Source organism: Pieris napi, chromosome 12 (genome assembly GCF_905475465.1).
Source record: "Pieris napi chromosome 12, ilPieNapi1.2, whole genome shotgun sequence".
Lineage (NCBI taxonomy): Eukaryota > Metazoa > Arthropoda > Insecta > Lepidoptera > Pieridae > Pieris > Pieris napi.
Window position 1 is genome coordinate 163,322 of NC_062245.1, and position 22,904 is coordinate 186,225.

Below are 22,904 nucleotides of genomic sequence, written 5' to 3' on the forward strand. Positions count from 1 at the left end.
TAAACATGGCTACATTTTATGGAGCCCAACATTTTATGTAATTAAAATAGTAGCAAAGCATATAAACCAGGATACTTTTGTACATAGCTCAGTTTTAGTAAATCAAGTATAAAAACGGCTCTGTATTGTGTTTGATTCTTGCATAATTAAAAATTATTATCATTTATATGTAGGTAATTTAACTTAAAACGCAATTACTTTTTTGTTTCTTGATAAGCGTTGGTAACATTAGGTAGGTACCTACTTGTTTGGATTGTGTATAGGTACCCGAGGGGAACTCTACAAATCGCATTTGAAGAGTTCCAAACGTACATTTCGTCTTCATTAATATCTAAAAAAACTACAAGGCATTAATTTCTATTTTAAGACATGTTTTTTTCCAAAATTTTATTTTTCTAAATATTTGTATTGCACCTTAAAGCAGTTATTTTTTAAAATTAAATAAAAAATAATAAAAAAAACAATCGTTTCGCAGTTTGGAGCGTGCACTCCTGCTCTGGCAACCACACGCAAACCCGTAGTATCAAGGTTAATAAGGGTAAACACTGGACTTGGATATGTTAACGTAAAATTGTAAAAACCGTTAGATTGTAATCTATCGGTTATCGGTTATCGGTATTCGGTAGATTGTACTACACTAACTTAGTTATCATTCAAACTTCTTTGGTCAATTACAGATTAATTTTACTTCCCAACAATTTCATATAACTACCGAATAATAATACGTTAAATTGCAAGCAGTATGTTGAGTTGACAATCTTTCGACAGTTTATAATCTCGCGAGATAGATTACAATCAACGGTTTTTACAATTTTACGGTGACAGATATACATTCATCCAAATCTGACTATTCACCACAATAATCACCCGTTCACGAGTACGATGCATATAATAAAAAATAATAATAAAAGACTTGACGCCATATGGATTCAGTTCGCTTCCACCTTACAGACAGACGTGACGTTGCATAAATACCTATTTACTAACATTTTTTTTCATCTAACAATATAGTGATGATAGGTGTTAAAGCGTTTTTGCTCCGATCAAAAACTTCCAGTTCTCATTGAAAGCTGCACTGACGTTGCTAAGAATTTGGATTATTTTTAAAAGCTTTATTTTTTGTGCCTTTTGTAACGGGTGGAAGATACTATAGCAAAATTCCGGCTCACATTTTTAAACGACTGAGTATTTTAATAGGTTACATATACAGATCGTGTTTCGTGACAGACAGACATACAATGAGACGGCGCCGTGAGCTAATCAGGAGCATATGTGACATACACTATTTATTTGTGTAATATCGTGCGATACGCGACATGACCCAATAGAGAGGGGAACTACCGATATCGATATTAATTCACTTCGAGGAATTTGGTTCTATCTTGAGACTAAGAGTCGGTTGAGATTAATAGAGGTACAAATAACAATGAAATAGTAAATAGAAAGTCAATTACAATATAATTATATTAAATAACAAAGTAATATACCTACAGGATTTTTTATTTATTTTAATGTAGGTTAAGAAAATTGTAAATACTATTTGATTGTTATGTTTTAATTATCTTTAATCCTTTGTATTTATAAATATATAATACTTATTGTATAAATAGAAATAGTCGATATTAATATCATGAACACGACACTATCAGTTGTGGGAAGCGGCGTCTTTTGATATCGACACCAGCCGCTGTCACTTTGACAGGGACGACTCCGAGCTAGTGGAGCTTACATTATACTTATTAGCTACAAACACTTCATTTAATTGTATCACTCACTTGAACTAAACATAGTTTTAGGGGATAAATGTTTAAAAAACATAATTGTACTATTTATAAATAAATTTAAAATTATGTTTAATATTTGTAAATTTATAATAATACATAACTTTAATCCGGTAAAAAGTTTTTTCTTTAAATGTGTAAAGGTTATGTTAATCAAAGACAATACTATAATTTTACTATTTACCGCTTCGTTCAAAAGTAAAATGGAACGCGCCAGCCGCCAAGCGTACCATCAATTTGCTAAAAAAATACCTTATATTACACCCCAAACGAAATAAAACACGTTCCTTCAATGTAACTTATTTAATAAACAGTTCTGCGCATTATTTATCTAATTATGGCAAAAATTTAACTTAATTACAGAAGCTAATTAAAGATACGATCAACTTCCGTTGTCTTCTACCCTTTTCGGCAACTGCACGACAAATTCAGTTTCTTTCAAACGTTATAAGGTACAAAATAGCATATCGATTCTCTAATTAGAATATTTTGAAATCGGCATATGAAGAGCACGCAATTTGCTTCATTGACTCTACTGCTTAAACTCTAAATTGCCTTGTGTCTTTGGTAGAGTTAAACATTTTTCAAAACAAGTTTATTGAACTCTAGCGTGTATTTTCATGAGTATAAAGTTGATGTTTGATTGTAGTGTAAGAGGGGAAAGGGGAACAGTAGGGCTGGCGGTGGAGCGTGACGCCCGCCGCAGAGATCAGAGGCAGGACGTCTCAGCTGTATTTATAGGGCGGACGAGGGAACGAATAAGTTGGCTAATTATATAGAGGCGATTGCTTGCTGTAAGTTCACCACATCCTTGTATCTACGAAGAATATCGAATAGATTGAGTCAGGTATGAGCTACGTATGAAGACTGGCGCAGAGTTATTTGAATAGATGAGTAGGTAGCTTGTTTGGAACCTTGCATTCTATATTATGACCGGTCCTAGTTAATATGAAGTAACTGCTGATGGCGCAGAAATGCTTTCTTTGTTAGTGAGACAACCTACCCTAAGATGACCATTGCGGGCTCAATAAACGTAGGTACTTAAATTATGTCCCGAGCGAAAGTAGAGTAAAGTAAAGAGTGAAATTAATTGTTTTAATTGTTAAAAAATAGGCATAATAATTATGATTAATAATGTACTATTTGTCGAAGTACTTATGTACACTTATTTCGATCGATATAGTCATTATAACATAGTTTCAAACAAATTAAAATTATTATTCCAATTTTAATTCTCTAGATATTATATTATCGCATAAAAACTCCGCTAGTAGAGAAAAATTAATTTAGTTTCTTATCAAAATTAAAAACTCTGCATTGTAGGCAACTATCGAATTCGTACGTGTATTAATGTTGGGCAATAAATGTGAGATAACAGAACAATGGTCGCGCACAATGCGACGTTTTCCACGGAGCCTGACCACAATGCACAGGTTTATTGCGCTGCCCTTACCACTGCCCACGCTCACGTACTCGACAACGCCATTCAGGGTTACCTACCGAAATGCCGATGCTACCTCTGATCAATAAAACGTCTCTTGCCGAAAGGTTAAATTGTAAATGTGAGGTTAGAGTTATTTAAGATAGATGCATCCAACTGTTCAGTTCACAGTATTGGATTCTCTATAGGTAAAAGTATGCCTATAGGTAATCTTTCCTAAGACCCGCGCCGCTACTGACAAAATCGCTTGTGTGGCGGCAGTCAACTGAGAAATCTACTTTTAACGTTGGTGTATTGAGTCTGTACCTGCGCGTTCGTCTAGGTATATATACGAGTATGTAGTATGTAGCTATTTTTATTTTTCTTAACTAAACAATCCAAAATAAAAGAAACACCTGTCCTCTAGAACAAGTAGCTGTTGGTAAACACGTAAAATAATATCTATTAATCTATGTTCTGTTAATGATTTCATTATAATTTTGAAATGGCTCTTGTTGTGACATCCCTGAAACCTTAAACAAAAATCTGCATTTTATTTACACTAAACATTTACAAACGACCACATTATTGATAATTTTGTTACGTTTATTTTCAGAGAGTAGGTACCTATTTTAATGTAATCATTAAAATAGGCTAATGCCAACTAATTCTATCTATTGGTAACTAACGGTATTATAAAGTGCTCCACATGTATTTTTCAAAGGAATTGGTATATCTCCTATCAATAGAGTCTAGCTAATGAAAGAAGATATTTGAATTATTTTAAAACTTTATGTCAGAATGTATTACAGAATGTCATTGAATTTCTTAGGTTAGGTAGTATGATTTATTGTCTTGATACTTCATGCAATTACCGACTCAGTTTTATTTCTATTAGGTATTTATTTTTCCGAATAGTAAACAGGTATAATAGCCTAAACTTTGTTTAAATTGATAGAATATTTCGTTTCTTTCGCAGGATTTGATTATTCCGAATAAAGTTGTGTTTTATAATAAATATAGTTTTAGTTTTCCATGCAATGCTAGTCATTTTAAGTATTAAGAGTAAAAGACTAAATACGTAAAGTATTTAATTTCATAGAAATACAGTTACTATCAATGTAAAAAAATAATAAAATAAAATCAAGTATCAAGTAGGTAAGTTTAATCCACAAAATATATCAAACTTATATACCATACTATTTTTTTGGAATTTGCCGCGCTTTTTCGTTATCTTCTTTCATCAGCCCGACTATCATATATGGATCGTCATTCGTCACGAATTTAACGATAATGTAAAATCCTGTATGATGTAAATTGTCATCATGACAATTTACTTCCTTATCCTTTTACATTTATCGTCATTTTCAGTGCCAGATATGTTTTAAGTTTGGATCCCTAATGGACGTAATAATGCATTTATTGTTATGCTATTAATGCCGGTTATCGCTGATCACTCATCAATCAGACCAGATCATTACAAGATTCCTACGATCGGGCAATATATGGCTACTATACAATAATTCACCTACCCATACAACGAGAGGATTTTGATGAAATTTAAGGCGTTTTCTATACAAACAATTATTTGTTTAGCGGAATAAAATAGACCTTACACTGTAGCTGATACTGAGTTAATCTAATATTTAACATTAATATTTAAGATTTGAGGTTGTAAGAAATGAGGTTGTAAGGTTGTGTAGAAATGGTATAATTACCTACCTACTTGTTTTTCAAGAAGTAAGAAGTTGTCGCTACGTCGCTACCGCAAATCAATGTTATTTGAAAATAATAGATAATAATTAAAATGGATAAATATAACATTAAAGCAAGTTTAAAAAGTCTGGTCCCTGTGGCAGTGTACCCTTAATGCTGCTGCTTGCTTGCTTTGCCTGCTTTATATTTATAACTGTATAGGTTAAGAATATTGTGTATATTTGTATGCTGAAAATAAATAGTTAAAAAAGTTATTCAACTAGTAATAACGGCTGCAAATAATATGTTAACTGAATAAATAATTAATATTGAGCATGATATGATTATGATCGGGACGGCATCATTTTTATTTTTATTGCATGTCTATATTTCTTCATTAATAATTGTAACAATTGTATCAGAGTAAAAAAAACACTGAGCCTGCATCGCGACTTGCGGAACCCCGTACCTGAGCCCGACGGAACCAATAAAGCAGTAGCAGCAGCAAAAAGTGAGCCTTTTCTTTTAATTACGACAAATACTTGCGATACGTGTCAACTTGTAAAAACCTCCGTTAATTACCACAAATATGTTAACAAAAACTTCTGTTTGAGTTTGCCGCGCACACCGTACAAATTACTCTTTATTAAATCATGCAAATCGCGGCGCAGACACAAACGCGCGCCGACCGAACTTCTGAATTGTTATTATTAATATTTCGTATTCACCTAGTAGTATCGTCATAATATAAACATGAATCTCTTCTCATTTTTTTCATCTTTTACATCACAATCTCAGCGTCATGAGGATAAACAAACCTCGATTAAAAACGAAAAAAACATTTAATTTATTTTATCCATTCCCTTATCAAAGCCATAAAGTGTTAACATAATTATTAAGTAACATAAAATATCAATTACAATTCACTTACACCGTACATAACACTATGCACACCTACATGCCCCTCCGCTCAGTCGCAGCCAACCAAACGAACAAACAGTCACGGTATCCGAGATGATAAGCAACCAAATTGAAACCTTATTCTCTTTTTCTAAAGTTTAAAGTCCGCGCACGAGTTTCAGGAATGGATTCCGCTTCATATAAGAGGTGATATTGCTATGCGTTTGAAATGGAGCGGTGCGATTGGCGGTTGATATCCGATGGGTGTGTGGGCGTGTTGGGTGCGCGTGCGCAGGCGAGCGCGACGTGGACTCAGTCGCAAGGCACGCACCGCGGGTGTTGGACGCATGGTGGTGGATCGTGAGTGTGTGTGTGGTGACATGATGCTGGGCGGCATGGACAGTAAAGAATACGGCGCCCTGCATGCAGCAGCCGCCGCTGCAGGATATGCTATGGATGCCGGTGAGACAAATAGTAGTAGTTTACCTTATTATATCCAGATCTTTGAGAACATCAAGGCTGAGACGAAATTTCTCAAAGGAGAATCGGCAAATTAGAGATAGTAAGAACTCTCAAATTAAAATTATACTAATTTATTAAAGAATAAAAATTATTTAATTCATAACTCACAAATATAGAGTATTTTCTTAACCTACGTTATAAAAATAAATATAATTAAAAACGGATAAATAGAAAACTAAAACAAATTCAAAAACTTTAGTCCTTTTTCCAGTTTTCATTTTTTTTTTAAATATATTTAAATGTTTTGTTCGGTTACATTTCTTTAAGAATCATGTCATTAAAATAATGAGATAAATGTATTTTATTACCGGTTCTGAAAGATATTATGTTCTCGCAATGTTTTCTACGTACTAATTTAAGTAGGCATGTCCCCTAGTTTTTCTTACACGGCGCGGGTAGGAAACTATCTACTCTATCTACGGTATTTCATCTTATATGAGGCACTTCCTTAAGTCCGTGGAGTAAGACATGGTGAAGCTGCAATAGGCTGGGCACATTTCAACGTACTAAATGTGCATAAACTATTTAATTTAAGTTTTTTGATTAGGTACATTAATAATACTTTTTAATTCGTTCGACTTCTTCACAAGTTTACGTAATACTATCTCGTATTAAGTATGTATATAATGAGATACAATGTATGTAATGAGACAAGAGATATTGTGAGAGGCTGGTGCCTACAACTGGTCTAGAGAAGCAGCATTGCATGGCGGATAGGAAAATATTCAGTAACACAGCCTGCAGTAACAATTATAACAGCATTTGCTCTCAAAGCCATGCCATCTCAATTCCCAAGTTGCTTCAGGATAGTATTCAAGTTTCAAACCTTCGCATTATTAATTAAATTACACATAAAAGTTGTATTTGTTTACGCATCATAGACTTATAGTTATAAGATTAAGTTTCCTTAAATAGTTCAACTCCGCGGTAAGATATTACAGAGCAATTTTGGTTTTCTACGAAATATAGAGCTATCTTAACGGATATTTTTCGTTGTTATAAAATTATAACAATATTTAATTATTTTATTTATTTATTTTATTTATAAATCTGACGGGTTAGGAAACCTTCGGGAGGTCTGTTATTAAACCTACGTCTACGTCTTTGTGTCCATAACCTAACTATACTGTTGCTATGTTACTGATTTTTTTTTCAAATTATTTAAAGAATATTTTAACAATTGTAATTATTTTGAAGATTTCGGAAGATAAGGCCAATTAGTTGGCCAGATAAGATAAAAGATGCGCAGAGTCGACTTTAGATTATTTCCTGCGCCAACTACGCATTCTCCCATCACGCAAAATCTGTCCACCAAGTGAAACATGAGATAGCAGCAAAATAAGAGCTTGCTTGGAACAAAATGGTGGTAAAAATAAAGTTTCCTTTATCGAAATATCATCCTTAATGCATTAATAGTGTTCGCACATACAATTTACATCCGAAATAAGATCAATTGTGCCTTGTGGACTAAGTCTCTCATCTATCAGAGAATACTCCAAAGCGCGTGTTAACTGATATACCCTTCTGACCACGCCAAGCTAGCTAAAAAGGCTTGGTATGACCACGTCAAAACTTAGGTTTTAGGTAATATTATATATAGCCATACTATAGATTATAATAAATAAGAAATCCATTCCATCCATTTAATTCCGTATACTACTATAACTTCTTGTCTGTATTTTATCATCAGTACACCGTCCTTTTGGTCTTTCTACTGCTTCCTACGTCCCTCCCCCACATTTCCATGGCTTCTCTATAGACATATAGACGGCTATCGGTAATATTACTAAAATATAACTTTAAAAAGGCTAAATTTCCAAGTGATTAGCGTGGTGGTGGTGGTGACGCGCAAGTTATCGCCTCGATAACCCGCCCGCTGACCCGCGATAATGCAGCACTGCGTTTCGTCTGAATTACAATTTTAACTAAAACAGGTAATAAATGTACCGATAAATCAACATACATAGTTAATTGATTGTTTACGTTACGTGATAAATTATTTTAAATTGCCAGTTAAACATTGGCAATTGATAACAAATTGTGTCGGTCGGCGGTTTAATAATTATAATTCTCTATTTCTATAATTTGATTTAGCGACAGGGCCTTATCTCTTGCATGAACACAGGAAATATTATAACGCCCAAGTTCATTACATTTACAAGTTCTCGTCACGCAAGTATCGGGAGTAGGAGCATACAATCACGGGTTTGAATCACCCGACACTTCTTAGCTTAGGGCCGATTTACATTATCTTAGTGTTTAGGAGAGTATTTTAGTACAACTTGAAAGGCAAGTTCTTTAGCGTAGCGTTTACTAAAGCAAGTAGCGTTTACATGTTTTAACTAAAGTACTATCCTAAAGCACTCTCCTAAACACTAAGATAATGTAAATCGGCCTTTAGAGCTGACGACTGCTGATGACGAATGAGGTATTTAAGTTTATAACGAGTTGTAGCAGATGATAGTTTTTCAAAACAAAAACCGCAATGATGAATGAAGCGTTTAGTAGTTAAGACACCAGGACGGCGGAGGCAGTAATGGCCAAATATTGCGCAAATAAGGGCTATATTTTATTTAGTCCAAAACGGAACGTTGCTTGATACTATGTTCTATAAAACAAAATAATGCGTGGTCCTGTGGAAAAACCCTATGTTTGTTGAAAGTTCAAATTATGTATATTAATAGATATAAATAAGGAATATCAGTAAAATTTAACGGTCGAGATCTCCATGTATGAATGAACATCACTCCTATGACCCGCGACGCGGAGTTATCGCATCTTGGCCTTTTTATCGATAGGTATTAACGTCATGGTCCTTTGACGCTCGTAGAAATTGAGATTTTAATAAAATAAGGAAATCCTTAAGGAATTTTAATTTAATAGTAATATCCTCTAACATTATCACTACCAAATTGTCACACGCAAGATTTTTAACTTTTTGTTTCTATTGCTTTCCGGAGTTTTACAATAAACACGATATCCTTTGTACTGAGTTCCGAGAAGAAGCCAAAATGAAGCTAATAATTAAGCATGATTTTTATTATTAATATATAAGCTGAATTATAATGTTATGAACGTAATATCGAAGTTATCTGAGGTTATCCGCGGCAACGTCAGCGCACGAGCCATGCGCTTAATTAGCTCCATTATACCTAATGCTAAAATTCATATTATGTACGAATGTGTTAATTTAATATTGGTACAATTCAGTACTTAAATAACTATTTCGGGTAATCTCTGATCTATATATATTTTCCACCAAATAGCATTTGATTCCCGATTTTAACTAACCTTTTGTTTTTAACGTACCCCGGCACTTGTTAATTAATATAAATTTTCACGGCCCTATGTTTTTTAAAGATTTATTTGAAAAAGAATTAACTGCTTCAGTTAATAAATAAAAAATGGCATTACAGATTTCGGTTTCAGCTGTTTCCTTGATTATTATTAGATATTTATTGGCAATTAGGTCATCAACTCATCAGTCTTCTGCCGGACACACTTCACAGTACGAGAATCTATTGTGCTAAAGATCCATAAGTGCATTTGCCTCAAGTTTGATTGACTTAGATAATTTCCGTAATCAATATAATTAGACGATTTGATCGAACAACATAGACATAGTAGACTCACATCATGCATATCATAAACTTTGTTGTTTTCTGTCGCGCATTCTGATTTGGAAAATACATCCTCATTATATTTAAAATATTTGTCAGTAAATGCATTGAAATGCCAGCAGGAGTTATGAATAAGAAAGCACAAACAGTGTGTTTGTGTCGCGTTTGTTTGCGGAGTGCTTACAGGAGCTGGCGGTCGCTCAGCAAATAGTGCCTTCATCGAGCCTTGGTTATCTTATAACTGCGTCTCTTTAACTTAGTAATTACTGCTTTATAAGAATAAAATATTTAAACGTGAGATTCTTTGTTACTTGCCCTTATTCTGTCATTATGCTGCCGTGTTGAAAGCATTTTTAAAAGATTAGAATTTCCAAAGTACCAAGTATATATCACTTATGAGCCTAGTGACCTTAATGTACGATTTATTCATTCATTTAATGATTATTATTGCATTAAGACATAATATTTCCTCTGCATAAGTAGGCAAGTCATTTGTAATCACAAAATCCCTAGTCGCCAGAACTAAATACAAAGTTAAACAAAGAATAATGTTACAATTTCCTGTCAATTAGCTGTATTTAAAGAGCCAATGTTTGAGGGACGCTGTTAAGTTTGATTTTTATTCCTAAATTATATTACAAGACTAAATATAGCCTCTGTTAACATACACTAAAGACGAAAATCGCTTGGAACAATAAGAGGCAGTATTTTGTTACATATTACTGTCGCCGATTTCAATATTTCCATGTTTGCGATTCGCTTTATGTAGGTTCCATTTGTTTTTATTATCGTCTGGCTCCTTAAATTCCTTGCAGTTTTATTTGTATACAAATGTTTTGGGATACTCATTAAATTATCCACAATTTCTTACTTCTCCCTACACGATACTATGGTCCTTACGTTATTAAAAAGCTTGCCTATATTTAATAGGTCAACAACAAAGTCTAAGATGTTCGTAAAACGCAGCCGATCAGAATTTTACTCGGCGAGGAAAAAACTGTGAGAAATGAAATTAACCGTTGACTAGTTAAAACTTAACGCATAAGACCTTTAAACAGATAAGTACTTTTTGTTTTTTTAAGCGCCGTTGACGACGCGCCGAGACGTTCGTTTGTTTTTCCAAAGAGCATGGCAAACGCTACCGAAACCGAATTTATCGACAAACACTGGCCACACCGCATTATTTAAATTATTTATTATTTTATTAAATTATGGAACTTATAGCACAAAGCCACAAAACCGATCTTATCATATCTACAGCAAATTATAAAAACCAAATTATGAATAAGTCCCCTAAATCTTAATAGTAACGTTAATAAGTATCTAGTGTAAAAGTTTTTCTAGGACCCTCTAAGTTTGTCGCACGACGTGCGCGGGCGCAGCTTGGAGCGCAATGTTTGCGCACGCATTAGCGCTCGAGCCCGAGTCAACATTATAATGGCCGCAAACAGCTACCGACCACATTATTTATAACCCGATGACCTCTTCCAATTACTTACTTATTTGTTCTCGTCTTTCCTAAGCATGTCAAGTATGTGAGCCATGCTGAGATTTTCCGTTCATTTTTATCGGATCCTGGTTAAATATCTATCCGAGAGATGGACTTACGAGTAGGTCTATCGCCATGTGAACGCAGCTCTGTATGTAATCGCCGCGAATCTATAAATATCGTCACAAATCAAATCGCTCCCCCATAAAAGTAAAGTCGAACTAACAAATTGGTTCGACGACCACGAACACGTTGCATTTCTTTATGTCAGGCGTAGCACGCACTAACATAATAAGAATACATTTCATTAAACATAAATGTTTGTTGATTAAAATTTTGCTGATATTATATTACGTAAGTAATAACAATATTGATATTTATTCTATAACAGTCCTCCTGTTGATCGTAATCTTGTTTAAGTAAATTCTTCTTTTAATGAGGTTGAAGATTTTATTTAGATTTAGTTTTTGATGTCTCGTTTTGTGCTATTTGCCTGTATTTGTTTCTTAACGTTGTTATTGCGTAATTTATACGTAGATAAGTATTATTATTGTGGGTATATGTAAAATTTATAATGTATTTTTTTTAAACTTATAAATACATAAGAAAATGCCAAATCTAGATGCATTGAAACTGACGCATTCATTTTCATTTTTTATCGGTTAACGATTTGTACGGTTAAAATATACCTACTCTAAAGTCCCTCGCGTTAACAATTTTATATCAAAACCTTTCGCCTGTTTGATACAGTCCAAGGGTAGGTACATTCTGCAGGAGCTTATTAAGTTTTAGCATTAAATAATCATGATCTAAGTTGATGACTGGAGACGTCTTATAAAATTATATTCGGCATGTTACGACAGTCCTTGTCCGCCTGAACAGCAAGCACATGCTGAGGTTAATAGGTATCGATAATAATTAGTGGTCCGTAAATAATGTCACCTTGACAGGCGACAACCGTTTGGGGGTAAGAGGGCAGCTGGCGTGTCACGCGCAGGAATCTAGATCATTTCTCATTCGCATTCATTTATCCTAATTTATGCAATGTGGACAAAATATTTTGCTTTTCAAAATAGTTGTCTATTTTTGAAACACTACACTTTGGGTAACATTTTAGTCATTCCTCCACTTTTGTATTAGGTTACATATAGAAAAGAATCGACGATATACACTTTGAGATGGAGAACTTCCTCACTGAAAAAAGTAACAATAAACGCTCAGTTGAAACGAAATAAGCACTAAGTAAACAACAAATAATGTCTACCATATCAATAAAACCAAAAATATAAAATATGAAGGCACTCGGAGATAGGTGCGTTCTTGACCAGTGGGTACTTGAAATTCTATTTCACGACCTTACGCTTCTGGCTTCTGTATTAATCGTTTAGCCCGAGAGACGAGCCAGATTACGACAGGAATACGTCCCTATTGTCAGAGTACTAGGCGCGGAAGTCACGTGACAATAGTTTGAAGGGCCCACACACGGCGAGAGGCAGCCGACAAACGAACCGCAAAACAAACAGCTACCGACCATCGAGACTGTCGCTTCTGTCCTCATACAATTTCACGACATTGGACACTGAGCTAAAGAACGTACTTACAGGTACATAGGTAGTAGTATAAACGCTAATTCATAATTGAATGTATTTCTCTACAAGTTAAACAATTCTCATTTAAACAGTTTGATCAATACTCAATAGCCTTATAAATAGGAAAGTCCAAAAATAAATGATATTTTATTGATGAACATCAGCGACTTTTCAAGGCATGACTCGTCTGTTTTCTATTTAACTCAAAGTAAAAGGCAATGCTGAGGGCGAGTTGGAACTTTATAGATAGACGGGCGTAGATAGATATTTCTAATTATCTAATATGCATAATTATGGAGAGCGTAGCGCTAACGATACGTCAGCATAACATCTGTAATAGAAAGTTGATTAACGCGCAACGATTGGTCGCGGGCAGCGAGCGTCGTAAAACCGCTCGTAAACTGCTGAATGTCCCGATAACGCTAACAAGGACGTGGCCTCCTATTACTATTTATACCAATATTCGAGCTGCACAGTAATAGTATTTTGAATTAACGGAATGTATATTATGTAAAAATAATATTTAAACTTCTGCGATACTTGATATGAATGCATGCCGCTGTAATCTGCCAAATTACATGAAATATTTGTCAATAATTTTTAATAACATGCAATGTTAACAGCAAGGAATTCTTTCAAGTTTGTTTTCTGTAATAAATAATAACAGGTCCGTTAAATATTCTTAACGCCAAGAAAATAAATGTAAATATATGAAATTTTTTCATGCAGTTAAGTATCTCTGAAATAAAAATCTGAAAGTGTTAAATTAATAATTTATGAATTGCTTACAGTGATGTTGAGCTTTGTCGATACTTATCATCTTTTATTTTTTAATTAATTATTTTACTGCAAAATTACCTAGCGAGTATTTTGTCAATGTTTTGTAGTAGAAAAGGATAATCTTGCCTGACATTATAGGGAACTTGTAATACAGGGTCACTTTTCGGTAAGAGTAATATTTTTTAGTGGGGTCCGAAGTAAAGAAAAAAATATGATTTGAAAAAATGTTATATCGTATAACTTAATATTATCTTCAATACACTCAATTAACAACTATAAATAGTATGTCTAACGCAAGAACTCATCAGTACCAATCTAGTGGATATTATGAGAAAGGTACAGGATGTAGATATTTTCGAATTTTAAGAAGAATTAGTAAAAAAAAGTCAATTTTCATATAAAAACCAAAATAAATCATAACTCTACAGGGGTTGACCTTAGAGACCTACCGTAGAACAATTTTTTGCCGCTGATCACCTAATCTATCCCCTATTTGTATATGTTTGATCCACGACTTTTTGGCTATCCTATATAGATAGATAGATGTTAAATAGAATCTTTATTAGTGTGGGGGAGCAAGGATAGCTTTTTACATTTGGCTTATAATAGCTTACTCACGCTGGTGCCAATCGGTGTTGATTCTGACAGGGCATTTTCAGCTGCTGGGTACTTGGCGACTCACAAGATGCCGCTTATCAGACAGCACTATCGATACTTTACAAGAAGATATTACCAAAATCACTCCTAGGATATCATGTAGATATAAGTATTTTTGGAAATAACTCAAATCACCACTGCGAAGGCTTGTATTATATTTAAAAAAAATATATGTTTCGTGATTTGTTAGTTAATAGTTATTTAATATTTAATATTTATATTGTATATTTATTTAAAATAATTTAGTAGGTATCTTAATTAACCTCACTAACACATTTTAGCCGTTTTCATCGCGTCAGTTGTTCGCTTTGAACAATTGGTTTTCCAAAACTACCCGAGATCTCGCGAGATTGTAATTCTCAATTTCTGTCTCTTCGAATCGTAACGATATCGACATGAAACTACATCACTAGGCATTCATTCTAGTCTTTTTGAATCGGTTTCTTTGAATACTAATTGGTTCGAGAGAGAGATCGCACAACGCCTCCAAAACCGAGTTAGAGAGGGACGGAGTTCGAAGCGGGAAATATCTTTCTCTGCGTTTAATTTACGATGTTTCTTTGACGTTTTACCGTTGACAGTTACTGGTGTTTTCGCCGAATTAATCGCAACTTCAGAGGTTTTATATTACTCCAAATATATCGCTGCTCATGTTAAACAACCACGGTTTGCGTCGGAACAAAGGGATCGATGGTTCATTAACATTCTGAAACGCCACTAAAATATTATATTTAATTTGAACGTTTACGCTTTTTGATGTCGAGTTTCCTTCACTGTTTGCTATAATAAGACGTTAAAGTGACAATTTTATCCTAATTAACATTGTGTTTGAAGAGGATCAAAATAGTTCAAATCTTTATGTATATTATGGCAACCTATCAGAATTTTATAGAAATATGTTTTACACACACCATTATTTTGGAACATCGAAGTGTGACTACTGCTCATTATCTCAACATATAAGAAAAATGTGTTTTTGTAAAAAAATACAATAAAGATGGACAACTTCTAAGGTATATTAAATCAGAAAATTACATAAACAATTAGGACTTACCGCCCAAAGACACGCCCACTTAAGTATGGCCGCGGGCTTCTCGCTTTATTGGACTTTTATAAACATTCTGATTCCGTCGAAGCACAACCAGAATAGTACACACAAAGTTAAAATAGAGAATTAATAGTTTAATTCAAAATTCACTTGACAAGCTCGTCATTAGTATTTTTTTATATTTACTTAGGACTTTTCGGTTCAACGTCCGCAAATATGTAGGTACAGGTAACATCATTTCGCAATATAAAGTAGCGGGAACAAACATGTGCACGGAACTAACGATCTAATAGTAGTAAATAATTGGTTTTATCGTTAGATGTCGTAGAAAGCTGTTCAATTAGTAGAATCATGATGGCATATATAACAACATGAAGACGAATGTCTGTTTGTTTTATTTGTTTAATTTAGTGTTGTCATTTGATATCTTTAATAAAAAGAGTAAGCTATGAGTTAGCTACAACGTTATTGTCCCATTTCGCACAGTAGTGCACGTGTGTCACTCGGAACTAGAGTTCCACGCCCCTAAATCATCAAAGAGACCGCCGCGCCTCCGCCGCGGGAGGCCTAAGTTTATTGCTACAATAAGTATGTAGTCCGTTTTAGAAACAATGATTGCCAACATTATGTCAAATGGAAAACAGTAGATCCGGTAAGCAGGTACTATTAACATAATCCATAAATAAGTGATGAAATGAATTCTTCAGTGAGTTCTTTACTTTAGCTTGTATACAAATTATTAAGAATCTGTGTGGTAAACTTGTAAAAAATAATAATTAAATAATTTAGATAAATCCCTTTACAAGAAAAAATACTGGGTTTCAAATATTTATAGTAAGGAAACGTTTGTGATTTTTCATTGTACTTTGATACCTCAGTAATGCCAACTCCTACAGAATTCTCCCTCTAGGACCAACTTAAATACCCATAAATATCGATTACCTTAAAGTTTTTGTTGTACCTACATATCTTCTGAGAGATATGCATTAAAACACATTCAAGTAGTATAAAATTGCTGTTATTTCGATCTTGGAGTATTATATTTTGATATTTCGTTTTATATTTGGTTTAGTATGTTTGTTGCGTTCGAGGCTTAAATTATTCACAGTTTCTAAAAACATATTTTTATGTCTACAGTAGCAGATTTGTCAGATCTGAAAACCTTAAAATACTTTCATCAAAAAATAAAAAGCAGTTGAGGAAGTCACGAGCTGTCTAATACATTTGCTTATAGGCCGCTTCTAATTTATCAGCAAGTGTAAATTGTAGACATTGCTCGTTAACGTTGCAAACGGAGTGTCGACTGAATAATTGTAGATCTTATTTTATGGCAACATTAACGCAACAAAGTCACAGTACTCAGGTTGCCAAGACGAGGTGAAATCGTCGCATTAACGAAATTAATGTCTTCAAACTTCAATTAAGCATTATTGCGAATAGTTCTTCTTGCTACACATGTTAGTTAGTTAGTTAGTTAGTTAGTTTACACATGGAAGCTGGGTGTTAAGGACCATTTCATTAAGCTTAACATTATAAAGATTTCATCCTGGACTTTTATTGTAGGCTGCAGACAGATTTTACTATCGCCAGCGGTTGACGCCTTTCCGACCCGTTACTTTTTTACGAAAAGGACGAGCCTATTTATATGTTGTATTCTCAAATAATTATGGCCCATGAAATTTAACTCATTAAAATTTAGAGTAATATTAATAGTAATAGATAAGTATGCCCAGTACAATGATTGACAAGAAATATTCCACTAAGTGTGTGAAACCTTGTGTGTACCAAAAAATATAAACGATTTTAAAAGAAATGGTGACTTTCACCAGTATAATACTCGAATCAGAACAAATCTACGACCAACCAGGCTCCAGAAGATAAATCGCTCCATATGTGGATATTGTATTCATTTTTTGCAAAAAACTCCTAAGCGGAATTAGAGAATTATCACTGAATAAATTCAAAACTCTCGTGAAACGTAAATTAATCAATAAAGAGATTTATAAACTTGATGATTATTTAAATGATCCTTGGGATTGATTTGCTCCAGTTCAAACAATTTTTATGAATCAAAACTTGGCAACTCAAAATAGTAGCGGAGATAGACCACAAGCCCATGAACAAAAAATACCTGTGAAATGACCCAACGTGAATTACGCTTAGAAGAAGAGTTAAGAGTTTAAGTTTTCTAAGAGTTTCTTGTCAGTTCTTCTTGCCCGCTCTACGCCCTTGACTTGCGAACTGGTAGTAAATATACATTTAGAGTCAATTTAACATCTTTTCTGTTGACGTTCATAAGTGTACTTGGTTTGAGTAGGTACCTACATCAAATTGCATAATTCTTTTTATTGTGTGAGTCAAGATTTATCTGATAGATAAAAAAAATTAAGCATTTTTGTTTTCAAATCTTACAATATAAGTCAGTTAGTGAATGAGACAAAAGATTGTGAGAGATTTTCAATGTAGTAAGTAGTTATTTTTTAGGAAAGCTATATATAGCTTCGAATATATAAACTAGTTAAATATATGAAAACAATTTTATTGAAGTGGCAAACAAAATAAGAACATAACTAACCAAAATAAACATACAACTAAATAAAACTTTACATAAAAATCTAACCCTTTCCAACTAATTGGGATTTTAGTACAAATACATACAAAATAAATAGAAACAGCACCATCCGTATAACGACACTTAGGAATTTATAACATACCTATAATAGATAATTGAAATGAAACACATAAAATAAACATTATTAATTACAAATAGTATTTGAAGATAAGCGGTGTGAAGACGCCCAACAATTATTCCGACATCACAAATAGAGGAGCGACCAGCAATTCATCAGGTCTGTCGGCGCAGTCTTGTTCAACAAATTGCCGCCTCCGTACGTCGCCTTGACATTTGTCACTGATCACTGAAATAGATTTACTTAAATGTGCTTCGTTAAGTACAAGGTACAATTAAAATTTTCATTGTTTCATTTTGTTACAGATCCAAATGCAACCGCAATGGGCAACACAGGAATGGGGTCCGCTGGGGGCCAGCAGTACGGTGAGGTGAACCAGCTGGGGGGCGTTTTTGTTAACGGACGACCTTTACCTAACGCGGTTCGCCTTAGGATTGTAGAACTTGCTCAGTTAGGGATCAGGTATGTACTATACAAAGTATTGACGACCTAAAATATGTTTTTTAATTTTTTAGTATCAATTGTAATGAACTTATAATAAAGAAACAATATATTAGTCAAAAACCTACACCAACTTGGTGCGTTATTATGGAAGAATTGTTTTCGTTAGCTGACTGCTAAAATGATCTTAGTAATATGTTGACATTGTTATAGGCCGTGTGATATAAGCCGACAGTTGCGAGTTTCTCACGGATGTGTGTCAAAGATCCTAGCTCGGTACCACGAGACTGGCTCCATCTTGCCCGGGGCTATTGGGGGCTCCAAACCTCGAGTTACGACGCCTAAGGTGAGATCTGACAAACAATTTTATAATTAGAATAATGTAGACATTGCATTGCAACTTATCTAAGATACAAGTATCTAAAAAACAGATACAAAATATGTATTTTCATCTGATATCTATAAACCTTTTTTTAAATAAATTTTGTTTGGTATTTTAGTATTGTTTGCTAAAAGATTTTTAGTAATAGATAACTGATTCTATGGGTCAATCTTAGGTGACATTAAATGTCAATGCCTTCGTAGATAAAACTGAACGCACTATTTATAAGAAACTGCATGATGCGGCTTTAGCAAAGTGGCTACTGGAGTTTATGTTCCAGATCACCAAAATTATGTGAAACATAATATTTAGAGATGACATGACATCATATAACATGTTTTAAAACGATTCCGATTCCTCCATTGCAACACTTATATAATAAAAATACCAACATAAAGAGCTTTATTGCTTATTCTTATTTTTTTTTAATACAACACCTGTTTGCCAAGTTCTGCCCCTGTGGAGACACTCGTCTCATTATGGTATGATCATGTAGATCATGTAGTGATAAACTCCTTAAAGAACTGCTTTTACGTATGTCCCAATTCACCTTTAAATATAGTATGTGATTGTGTCACGTTTGCGCAATCAACACGATTTATCTGTAAAAAATAAACTTTCATTAAAAAAATTTACTACTGTTTTTTCTATAAAAAGTATTTCAAACATATTTATTTTAAATCTAGTATTTCAGATACAGAAAGTTATTTGCATCTGAAATACTTAATTTACAAGTGTTTTATATTCCAGATACTTTATTTATGGTACATCACTGTATTAATATAAATAGATCACGATTGTTTATACCTAATGAACTCACTCGGAGTTGCATACACGTAAATTTTGAGTTCTTACAGTTTTATGTATTTTTAGGTGGTGTCCTACATAAAGCAGTTAAAAGCCAAAGACCCAGGAATATTCGCTTGGGAGATAAGGGACAGATTACTTGCGGATGGAGTGTGTGATAAATACAACGTGCCTTCCGTCTCCAGTATTAGCCGGATCTTAAGAAACAAGCTCGGGGGTGCCCTATACCCCGTCCCACCTCTCTATCCGGTGCCCCCACAGAGATGCTGGCCTTTGCATCAGCCTTACGACTATTATATGTACCTACAAGTGAGTAATTCGCCATTTTTCCAAAGCAAAAACGTTTCCCTAAAATCGATGCCGAGTTAAGGATATATATTTGCAGTAGACTGCACAGGTTTAATTTATAGTAGACAGTTTGTTAAAACATTCTTCTTACTCCGAATTTCAAATAATATGTTGTAGGGAATTCATCGGAAAACCAAAAACAAACTTGTTTTGATTCAAATCAAGCGACTTACAAGTAACTTTCCTACTGGGGTATATTAACTAAAACTCCTAACACAGTAACATTTTTAACTAAATATATTTATATACAGGGTCGTCAACATGCGACGGGCGCGCCGCATGGCCTACCCCATCCCCACCAGCCGACGGGGCCGCACGCGCATGCCCACGCCATATGACCACCAATCTCTCCGTTCTTGTCTACCACAAACCTCGTTGCAGGGCCAGCAGCTACAACAGTCATGACACCGTCTCACATGACAGATCCGAATATGACGGTGAATACATCGATGACAGCAAACAGCATTCCAGTATCAAACATGCCTAATTTACCAACGAGAATGTCATTCTGCAGATTTGCCCACAACAAAGATGTGAGATGACGTACAATTTTTAAATGAATTATTACAATGAATTTACCAAAGGTTAGGTAGAACAGCAATATATTACAAGCATGTTCTTTATTGCTTTGCTGTAGTCAGCTTATTATTAACTCCCTATTAAAAGGTTTTGGTATTCTATTTGGCCTGACATTCTACACCATCGATGTCATTCGAGATTTGTAGTCGTGAACGGAGAAAATGACACATCACACAAGGTAGAGAGAGAGATATTTTAGTCGTTCATTTTGACCAAGTATTAATTAATTGTAAATAATCTAATAATAATTTTATCAGTTTTCGTGTAAATTATACATAATTTGATAATGTAAGCATATAAGTAGATTATACAGAGTTAAATTATATTCTGAAATTGATTAGGCAATTATTTTTATGAATCTAAACGTTGAAATGTATTTCGAACGGATAGAGGCGTATTTTATGTATTTAAGTATTAAACGTGGATATTCGAGTTTAAAATAATAATTCGGTATGTGTGTATGTTTATATTTTACCTCAGCAAGGTGCGATATGTAAATACCTACTTATTTATTACTAAGTTTAAATTAACGGCCTTAAGAATCGGAAACGAATGGGCAATCTACTTAAATACTGAAATGTTACTTAACAAATATATTTAAGTAATGATAATATTGATTTGTGCTGTATTAAACTTTATACATATTATACTCCAAAGGGTCTGTTTCACAATGTACGGATAAGTTCTACATAAGTTCCAAATTAGCTATTTATTACTTATTGGTAGCCTAAACACTATTGTTGCGTTTCACGACTTGCACAATTTATCTTCCAAATAATTTATGTGTTGCATAGCTATTCGGTACTTTATCCATACATTGTGAAACAGACCCTTATTAATCATGTAAATAGCTGTCAAAGGGTCAACGAATCTGAAGATTTCTTCATTTTACAAAATCCTATTTTTTGTTACCTGTGGTTTTAAGCTAGGAAATATTCGTTGAAAAGAGAAGTTTGTATTTGTTTTAATTTATTAGACACAACATGAATGTTATAACAGATCACTCGTTTAAACATTTATTAGATAAGTTCTAGGTAAGTATTATGTGTCATATAAAGTAAGTTCTATTATATAGATATTATAAAGTTGTACTTATATTTCGAGAAATAAAACTATTTGAGAACCACATTATCTTATATTTTTCCTTAAAACCATTAAAATTATAAGTTCAAAAACAAACTAGACTGAAAAGTTCAATTAGTGATTGGTAAACATAAAAAATCAGTTTACTTTCCACAAACGATAATCATTTCTTAAGCCATTGCTCCATCACCAAAATATTCTGATACAATGTAATTTGCCAAGGATCTTCTTATAAAATGATATCCCTATAAAGAAATAATTTCCTTGGATTCAAAGACGGGATGGTATGGTTTTCATGTGAAATTCGTAAAACCTGGTGACAGGATTATTCAAAAGTAAGATTAATCTTAAAGTCCACTCGAATGTACCTAATAAATAAACCGAAGAAGTAACATCATGATAGTATTGGCTCATGTTCTGTTTAATCTGTGTAATAATACTACTAATAATAATACTAATGCAATGTCAGGTGGCATTCAAAGGCATACTACATTAGTAATGAAAATTATTATATGCAATCCCTCTTAAGTTCAGTATGATTAAATACAATGTTCTGACCGTCATGGTAAATCGTCTGTCTGCAGATTAGACGATATAGCGGCCCTAAATAACTCTTCCGTATTAGACTATTTTAGTAAAAAGTTTTTTACTATTTACTTTATCGATTACTTCATCTATGGATGATGAAGGAACAGCATTGTATTTCTCTTCTCCTTCTCACTCTCGTTAGAATTGTTTGCTCAGTTAAGAACATTGATAGGTAGAATAGATAGTGTTTTTCGCTTCAAAAGTATAATTTAAAATCAACAACATTAAAAGTCAGAAATTGTTTGTTCATTGTTTTATTAAAGATCGCAGAATTGAGTTTGGTTTACAACCGAAAACAATAAAGGAATATTACGCTGGGAACAAAATATCGACGTCCGGACACGAAGTACCAATTAAATCGTTGCTTTGTTTCGAATTTAATACCACCTAATCCGAAATTTTACTGTATTAATAACAAATTTTACGAGCGCAGAAAAAGCGCGGCAACAAAAACTAGAGATTTTTTATTTTCCAGGCCGCAGTTA

General features: G+C 33.7%; 1 protein-coding gene across 1 annotated transcript; it reads left to right on the plus strand.

The window, feature by feature from the left end:
• The first annotated feature begins 6,059 nt into the window (after positions 1–6,059).
• On the plus strand, positions 6,060–21,456 carry LOC125054838 (paired box protein Pax-1). The gene is made up of 5 exons (XM_047656966.1): positions 6,060–6,258; positions 18,497–18,653; positions 18,846–18,978; positions 19,888–20,130; positions 20,421–21,456. The coding sequence occupies exons 1-5, from the start codon at positions 6,144–6,146 to the stop codon at positions 20,505–20,507; spliced, it is 735 nt and encodes a 244-aa protein (XP_047512922.1). The 5' UTR covers positions 6,060–6,143; the 3' UTR covers positions 20,508–21,456.
• Positions 21,457–22,904: the final 1,448 nt, after the last annotated feature.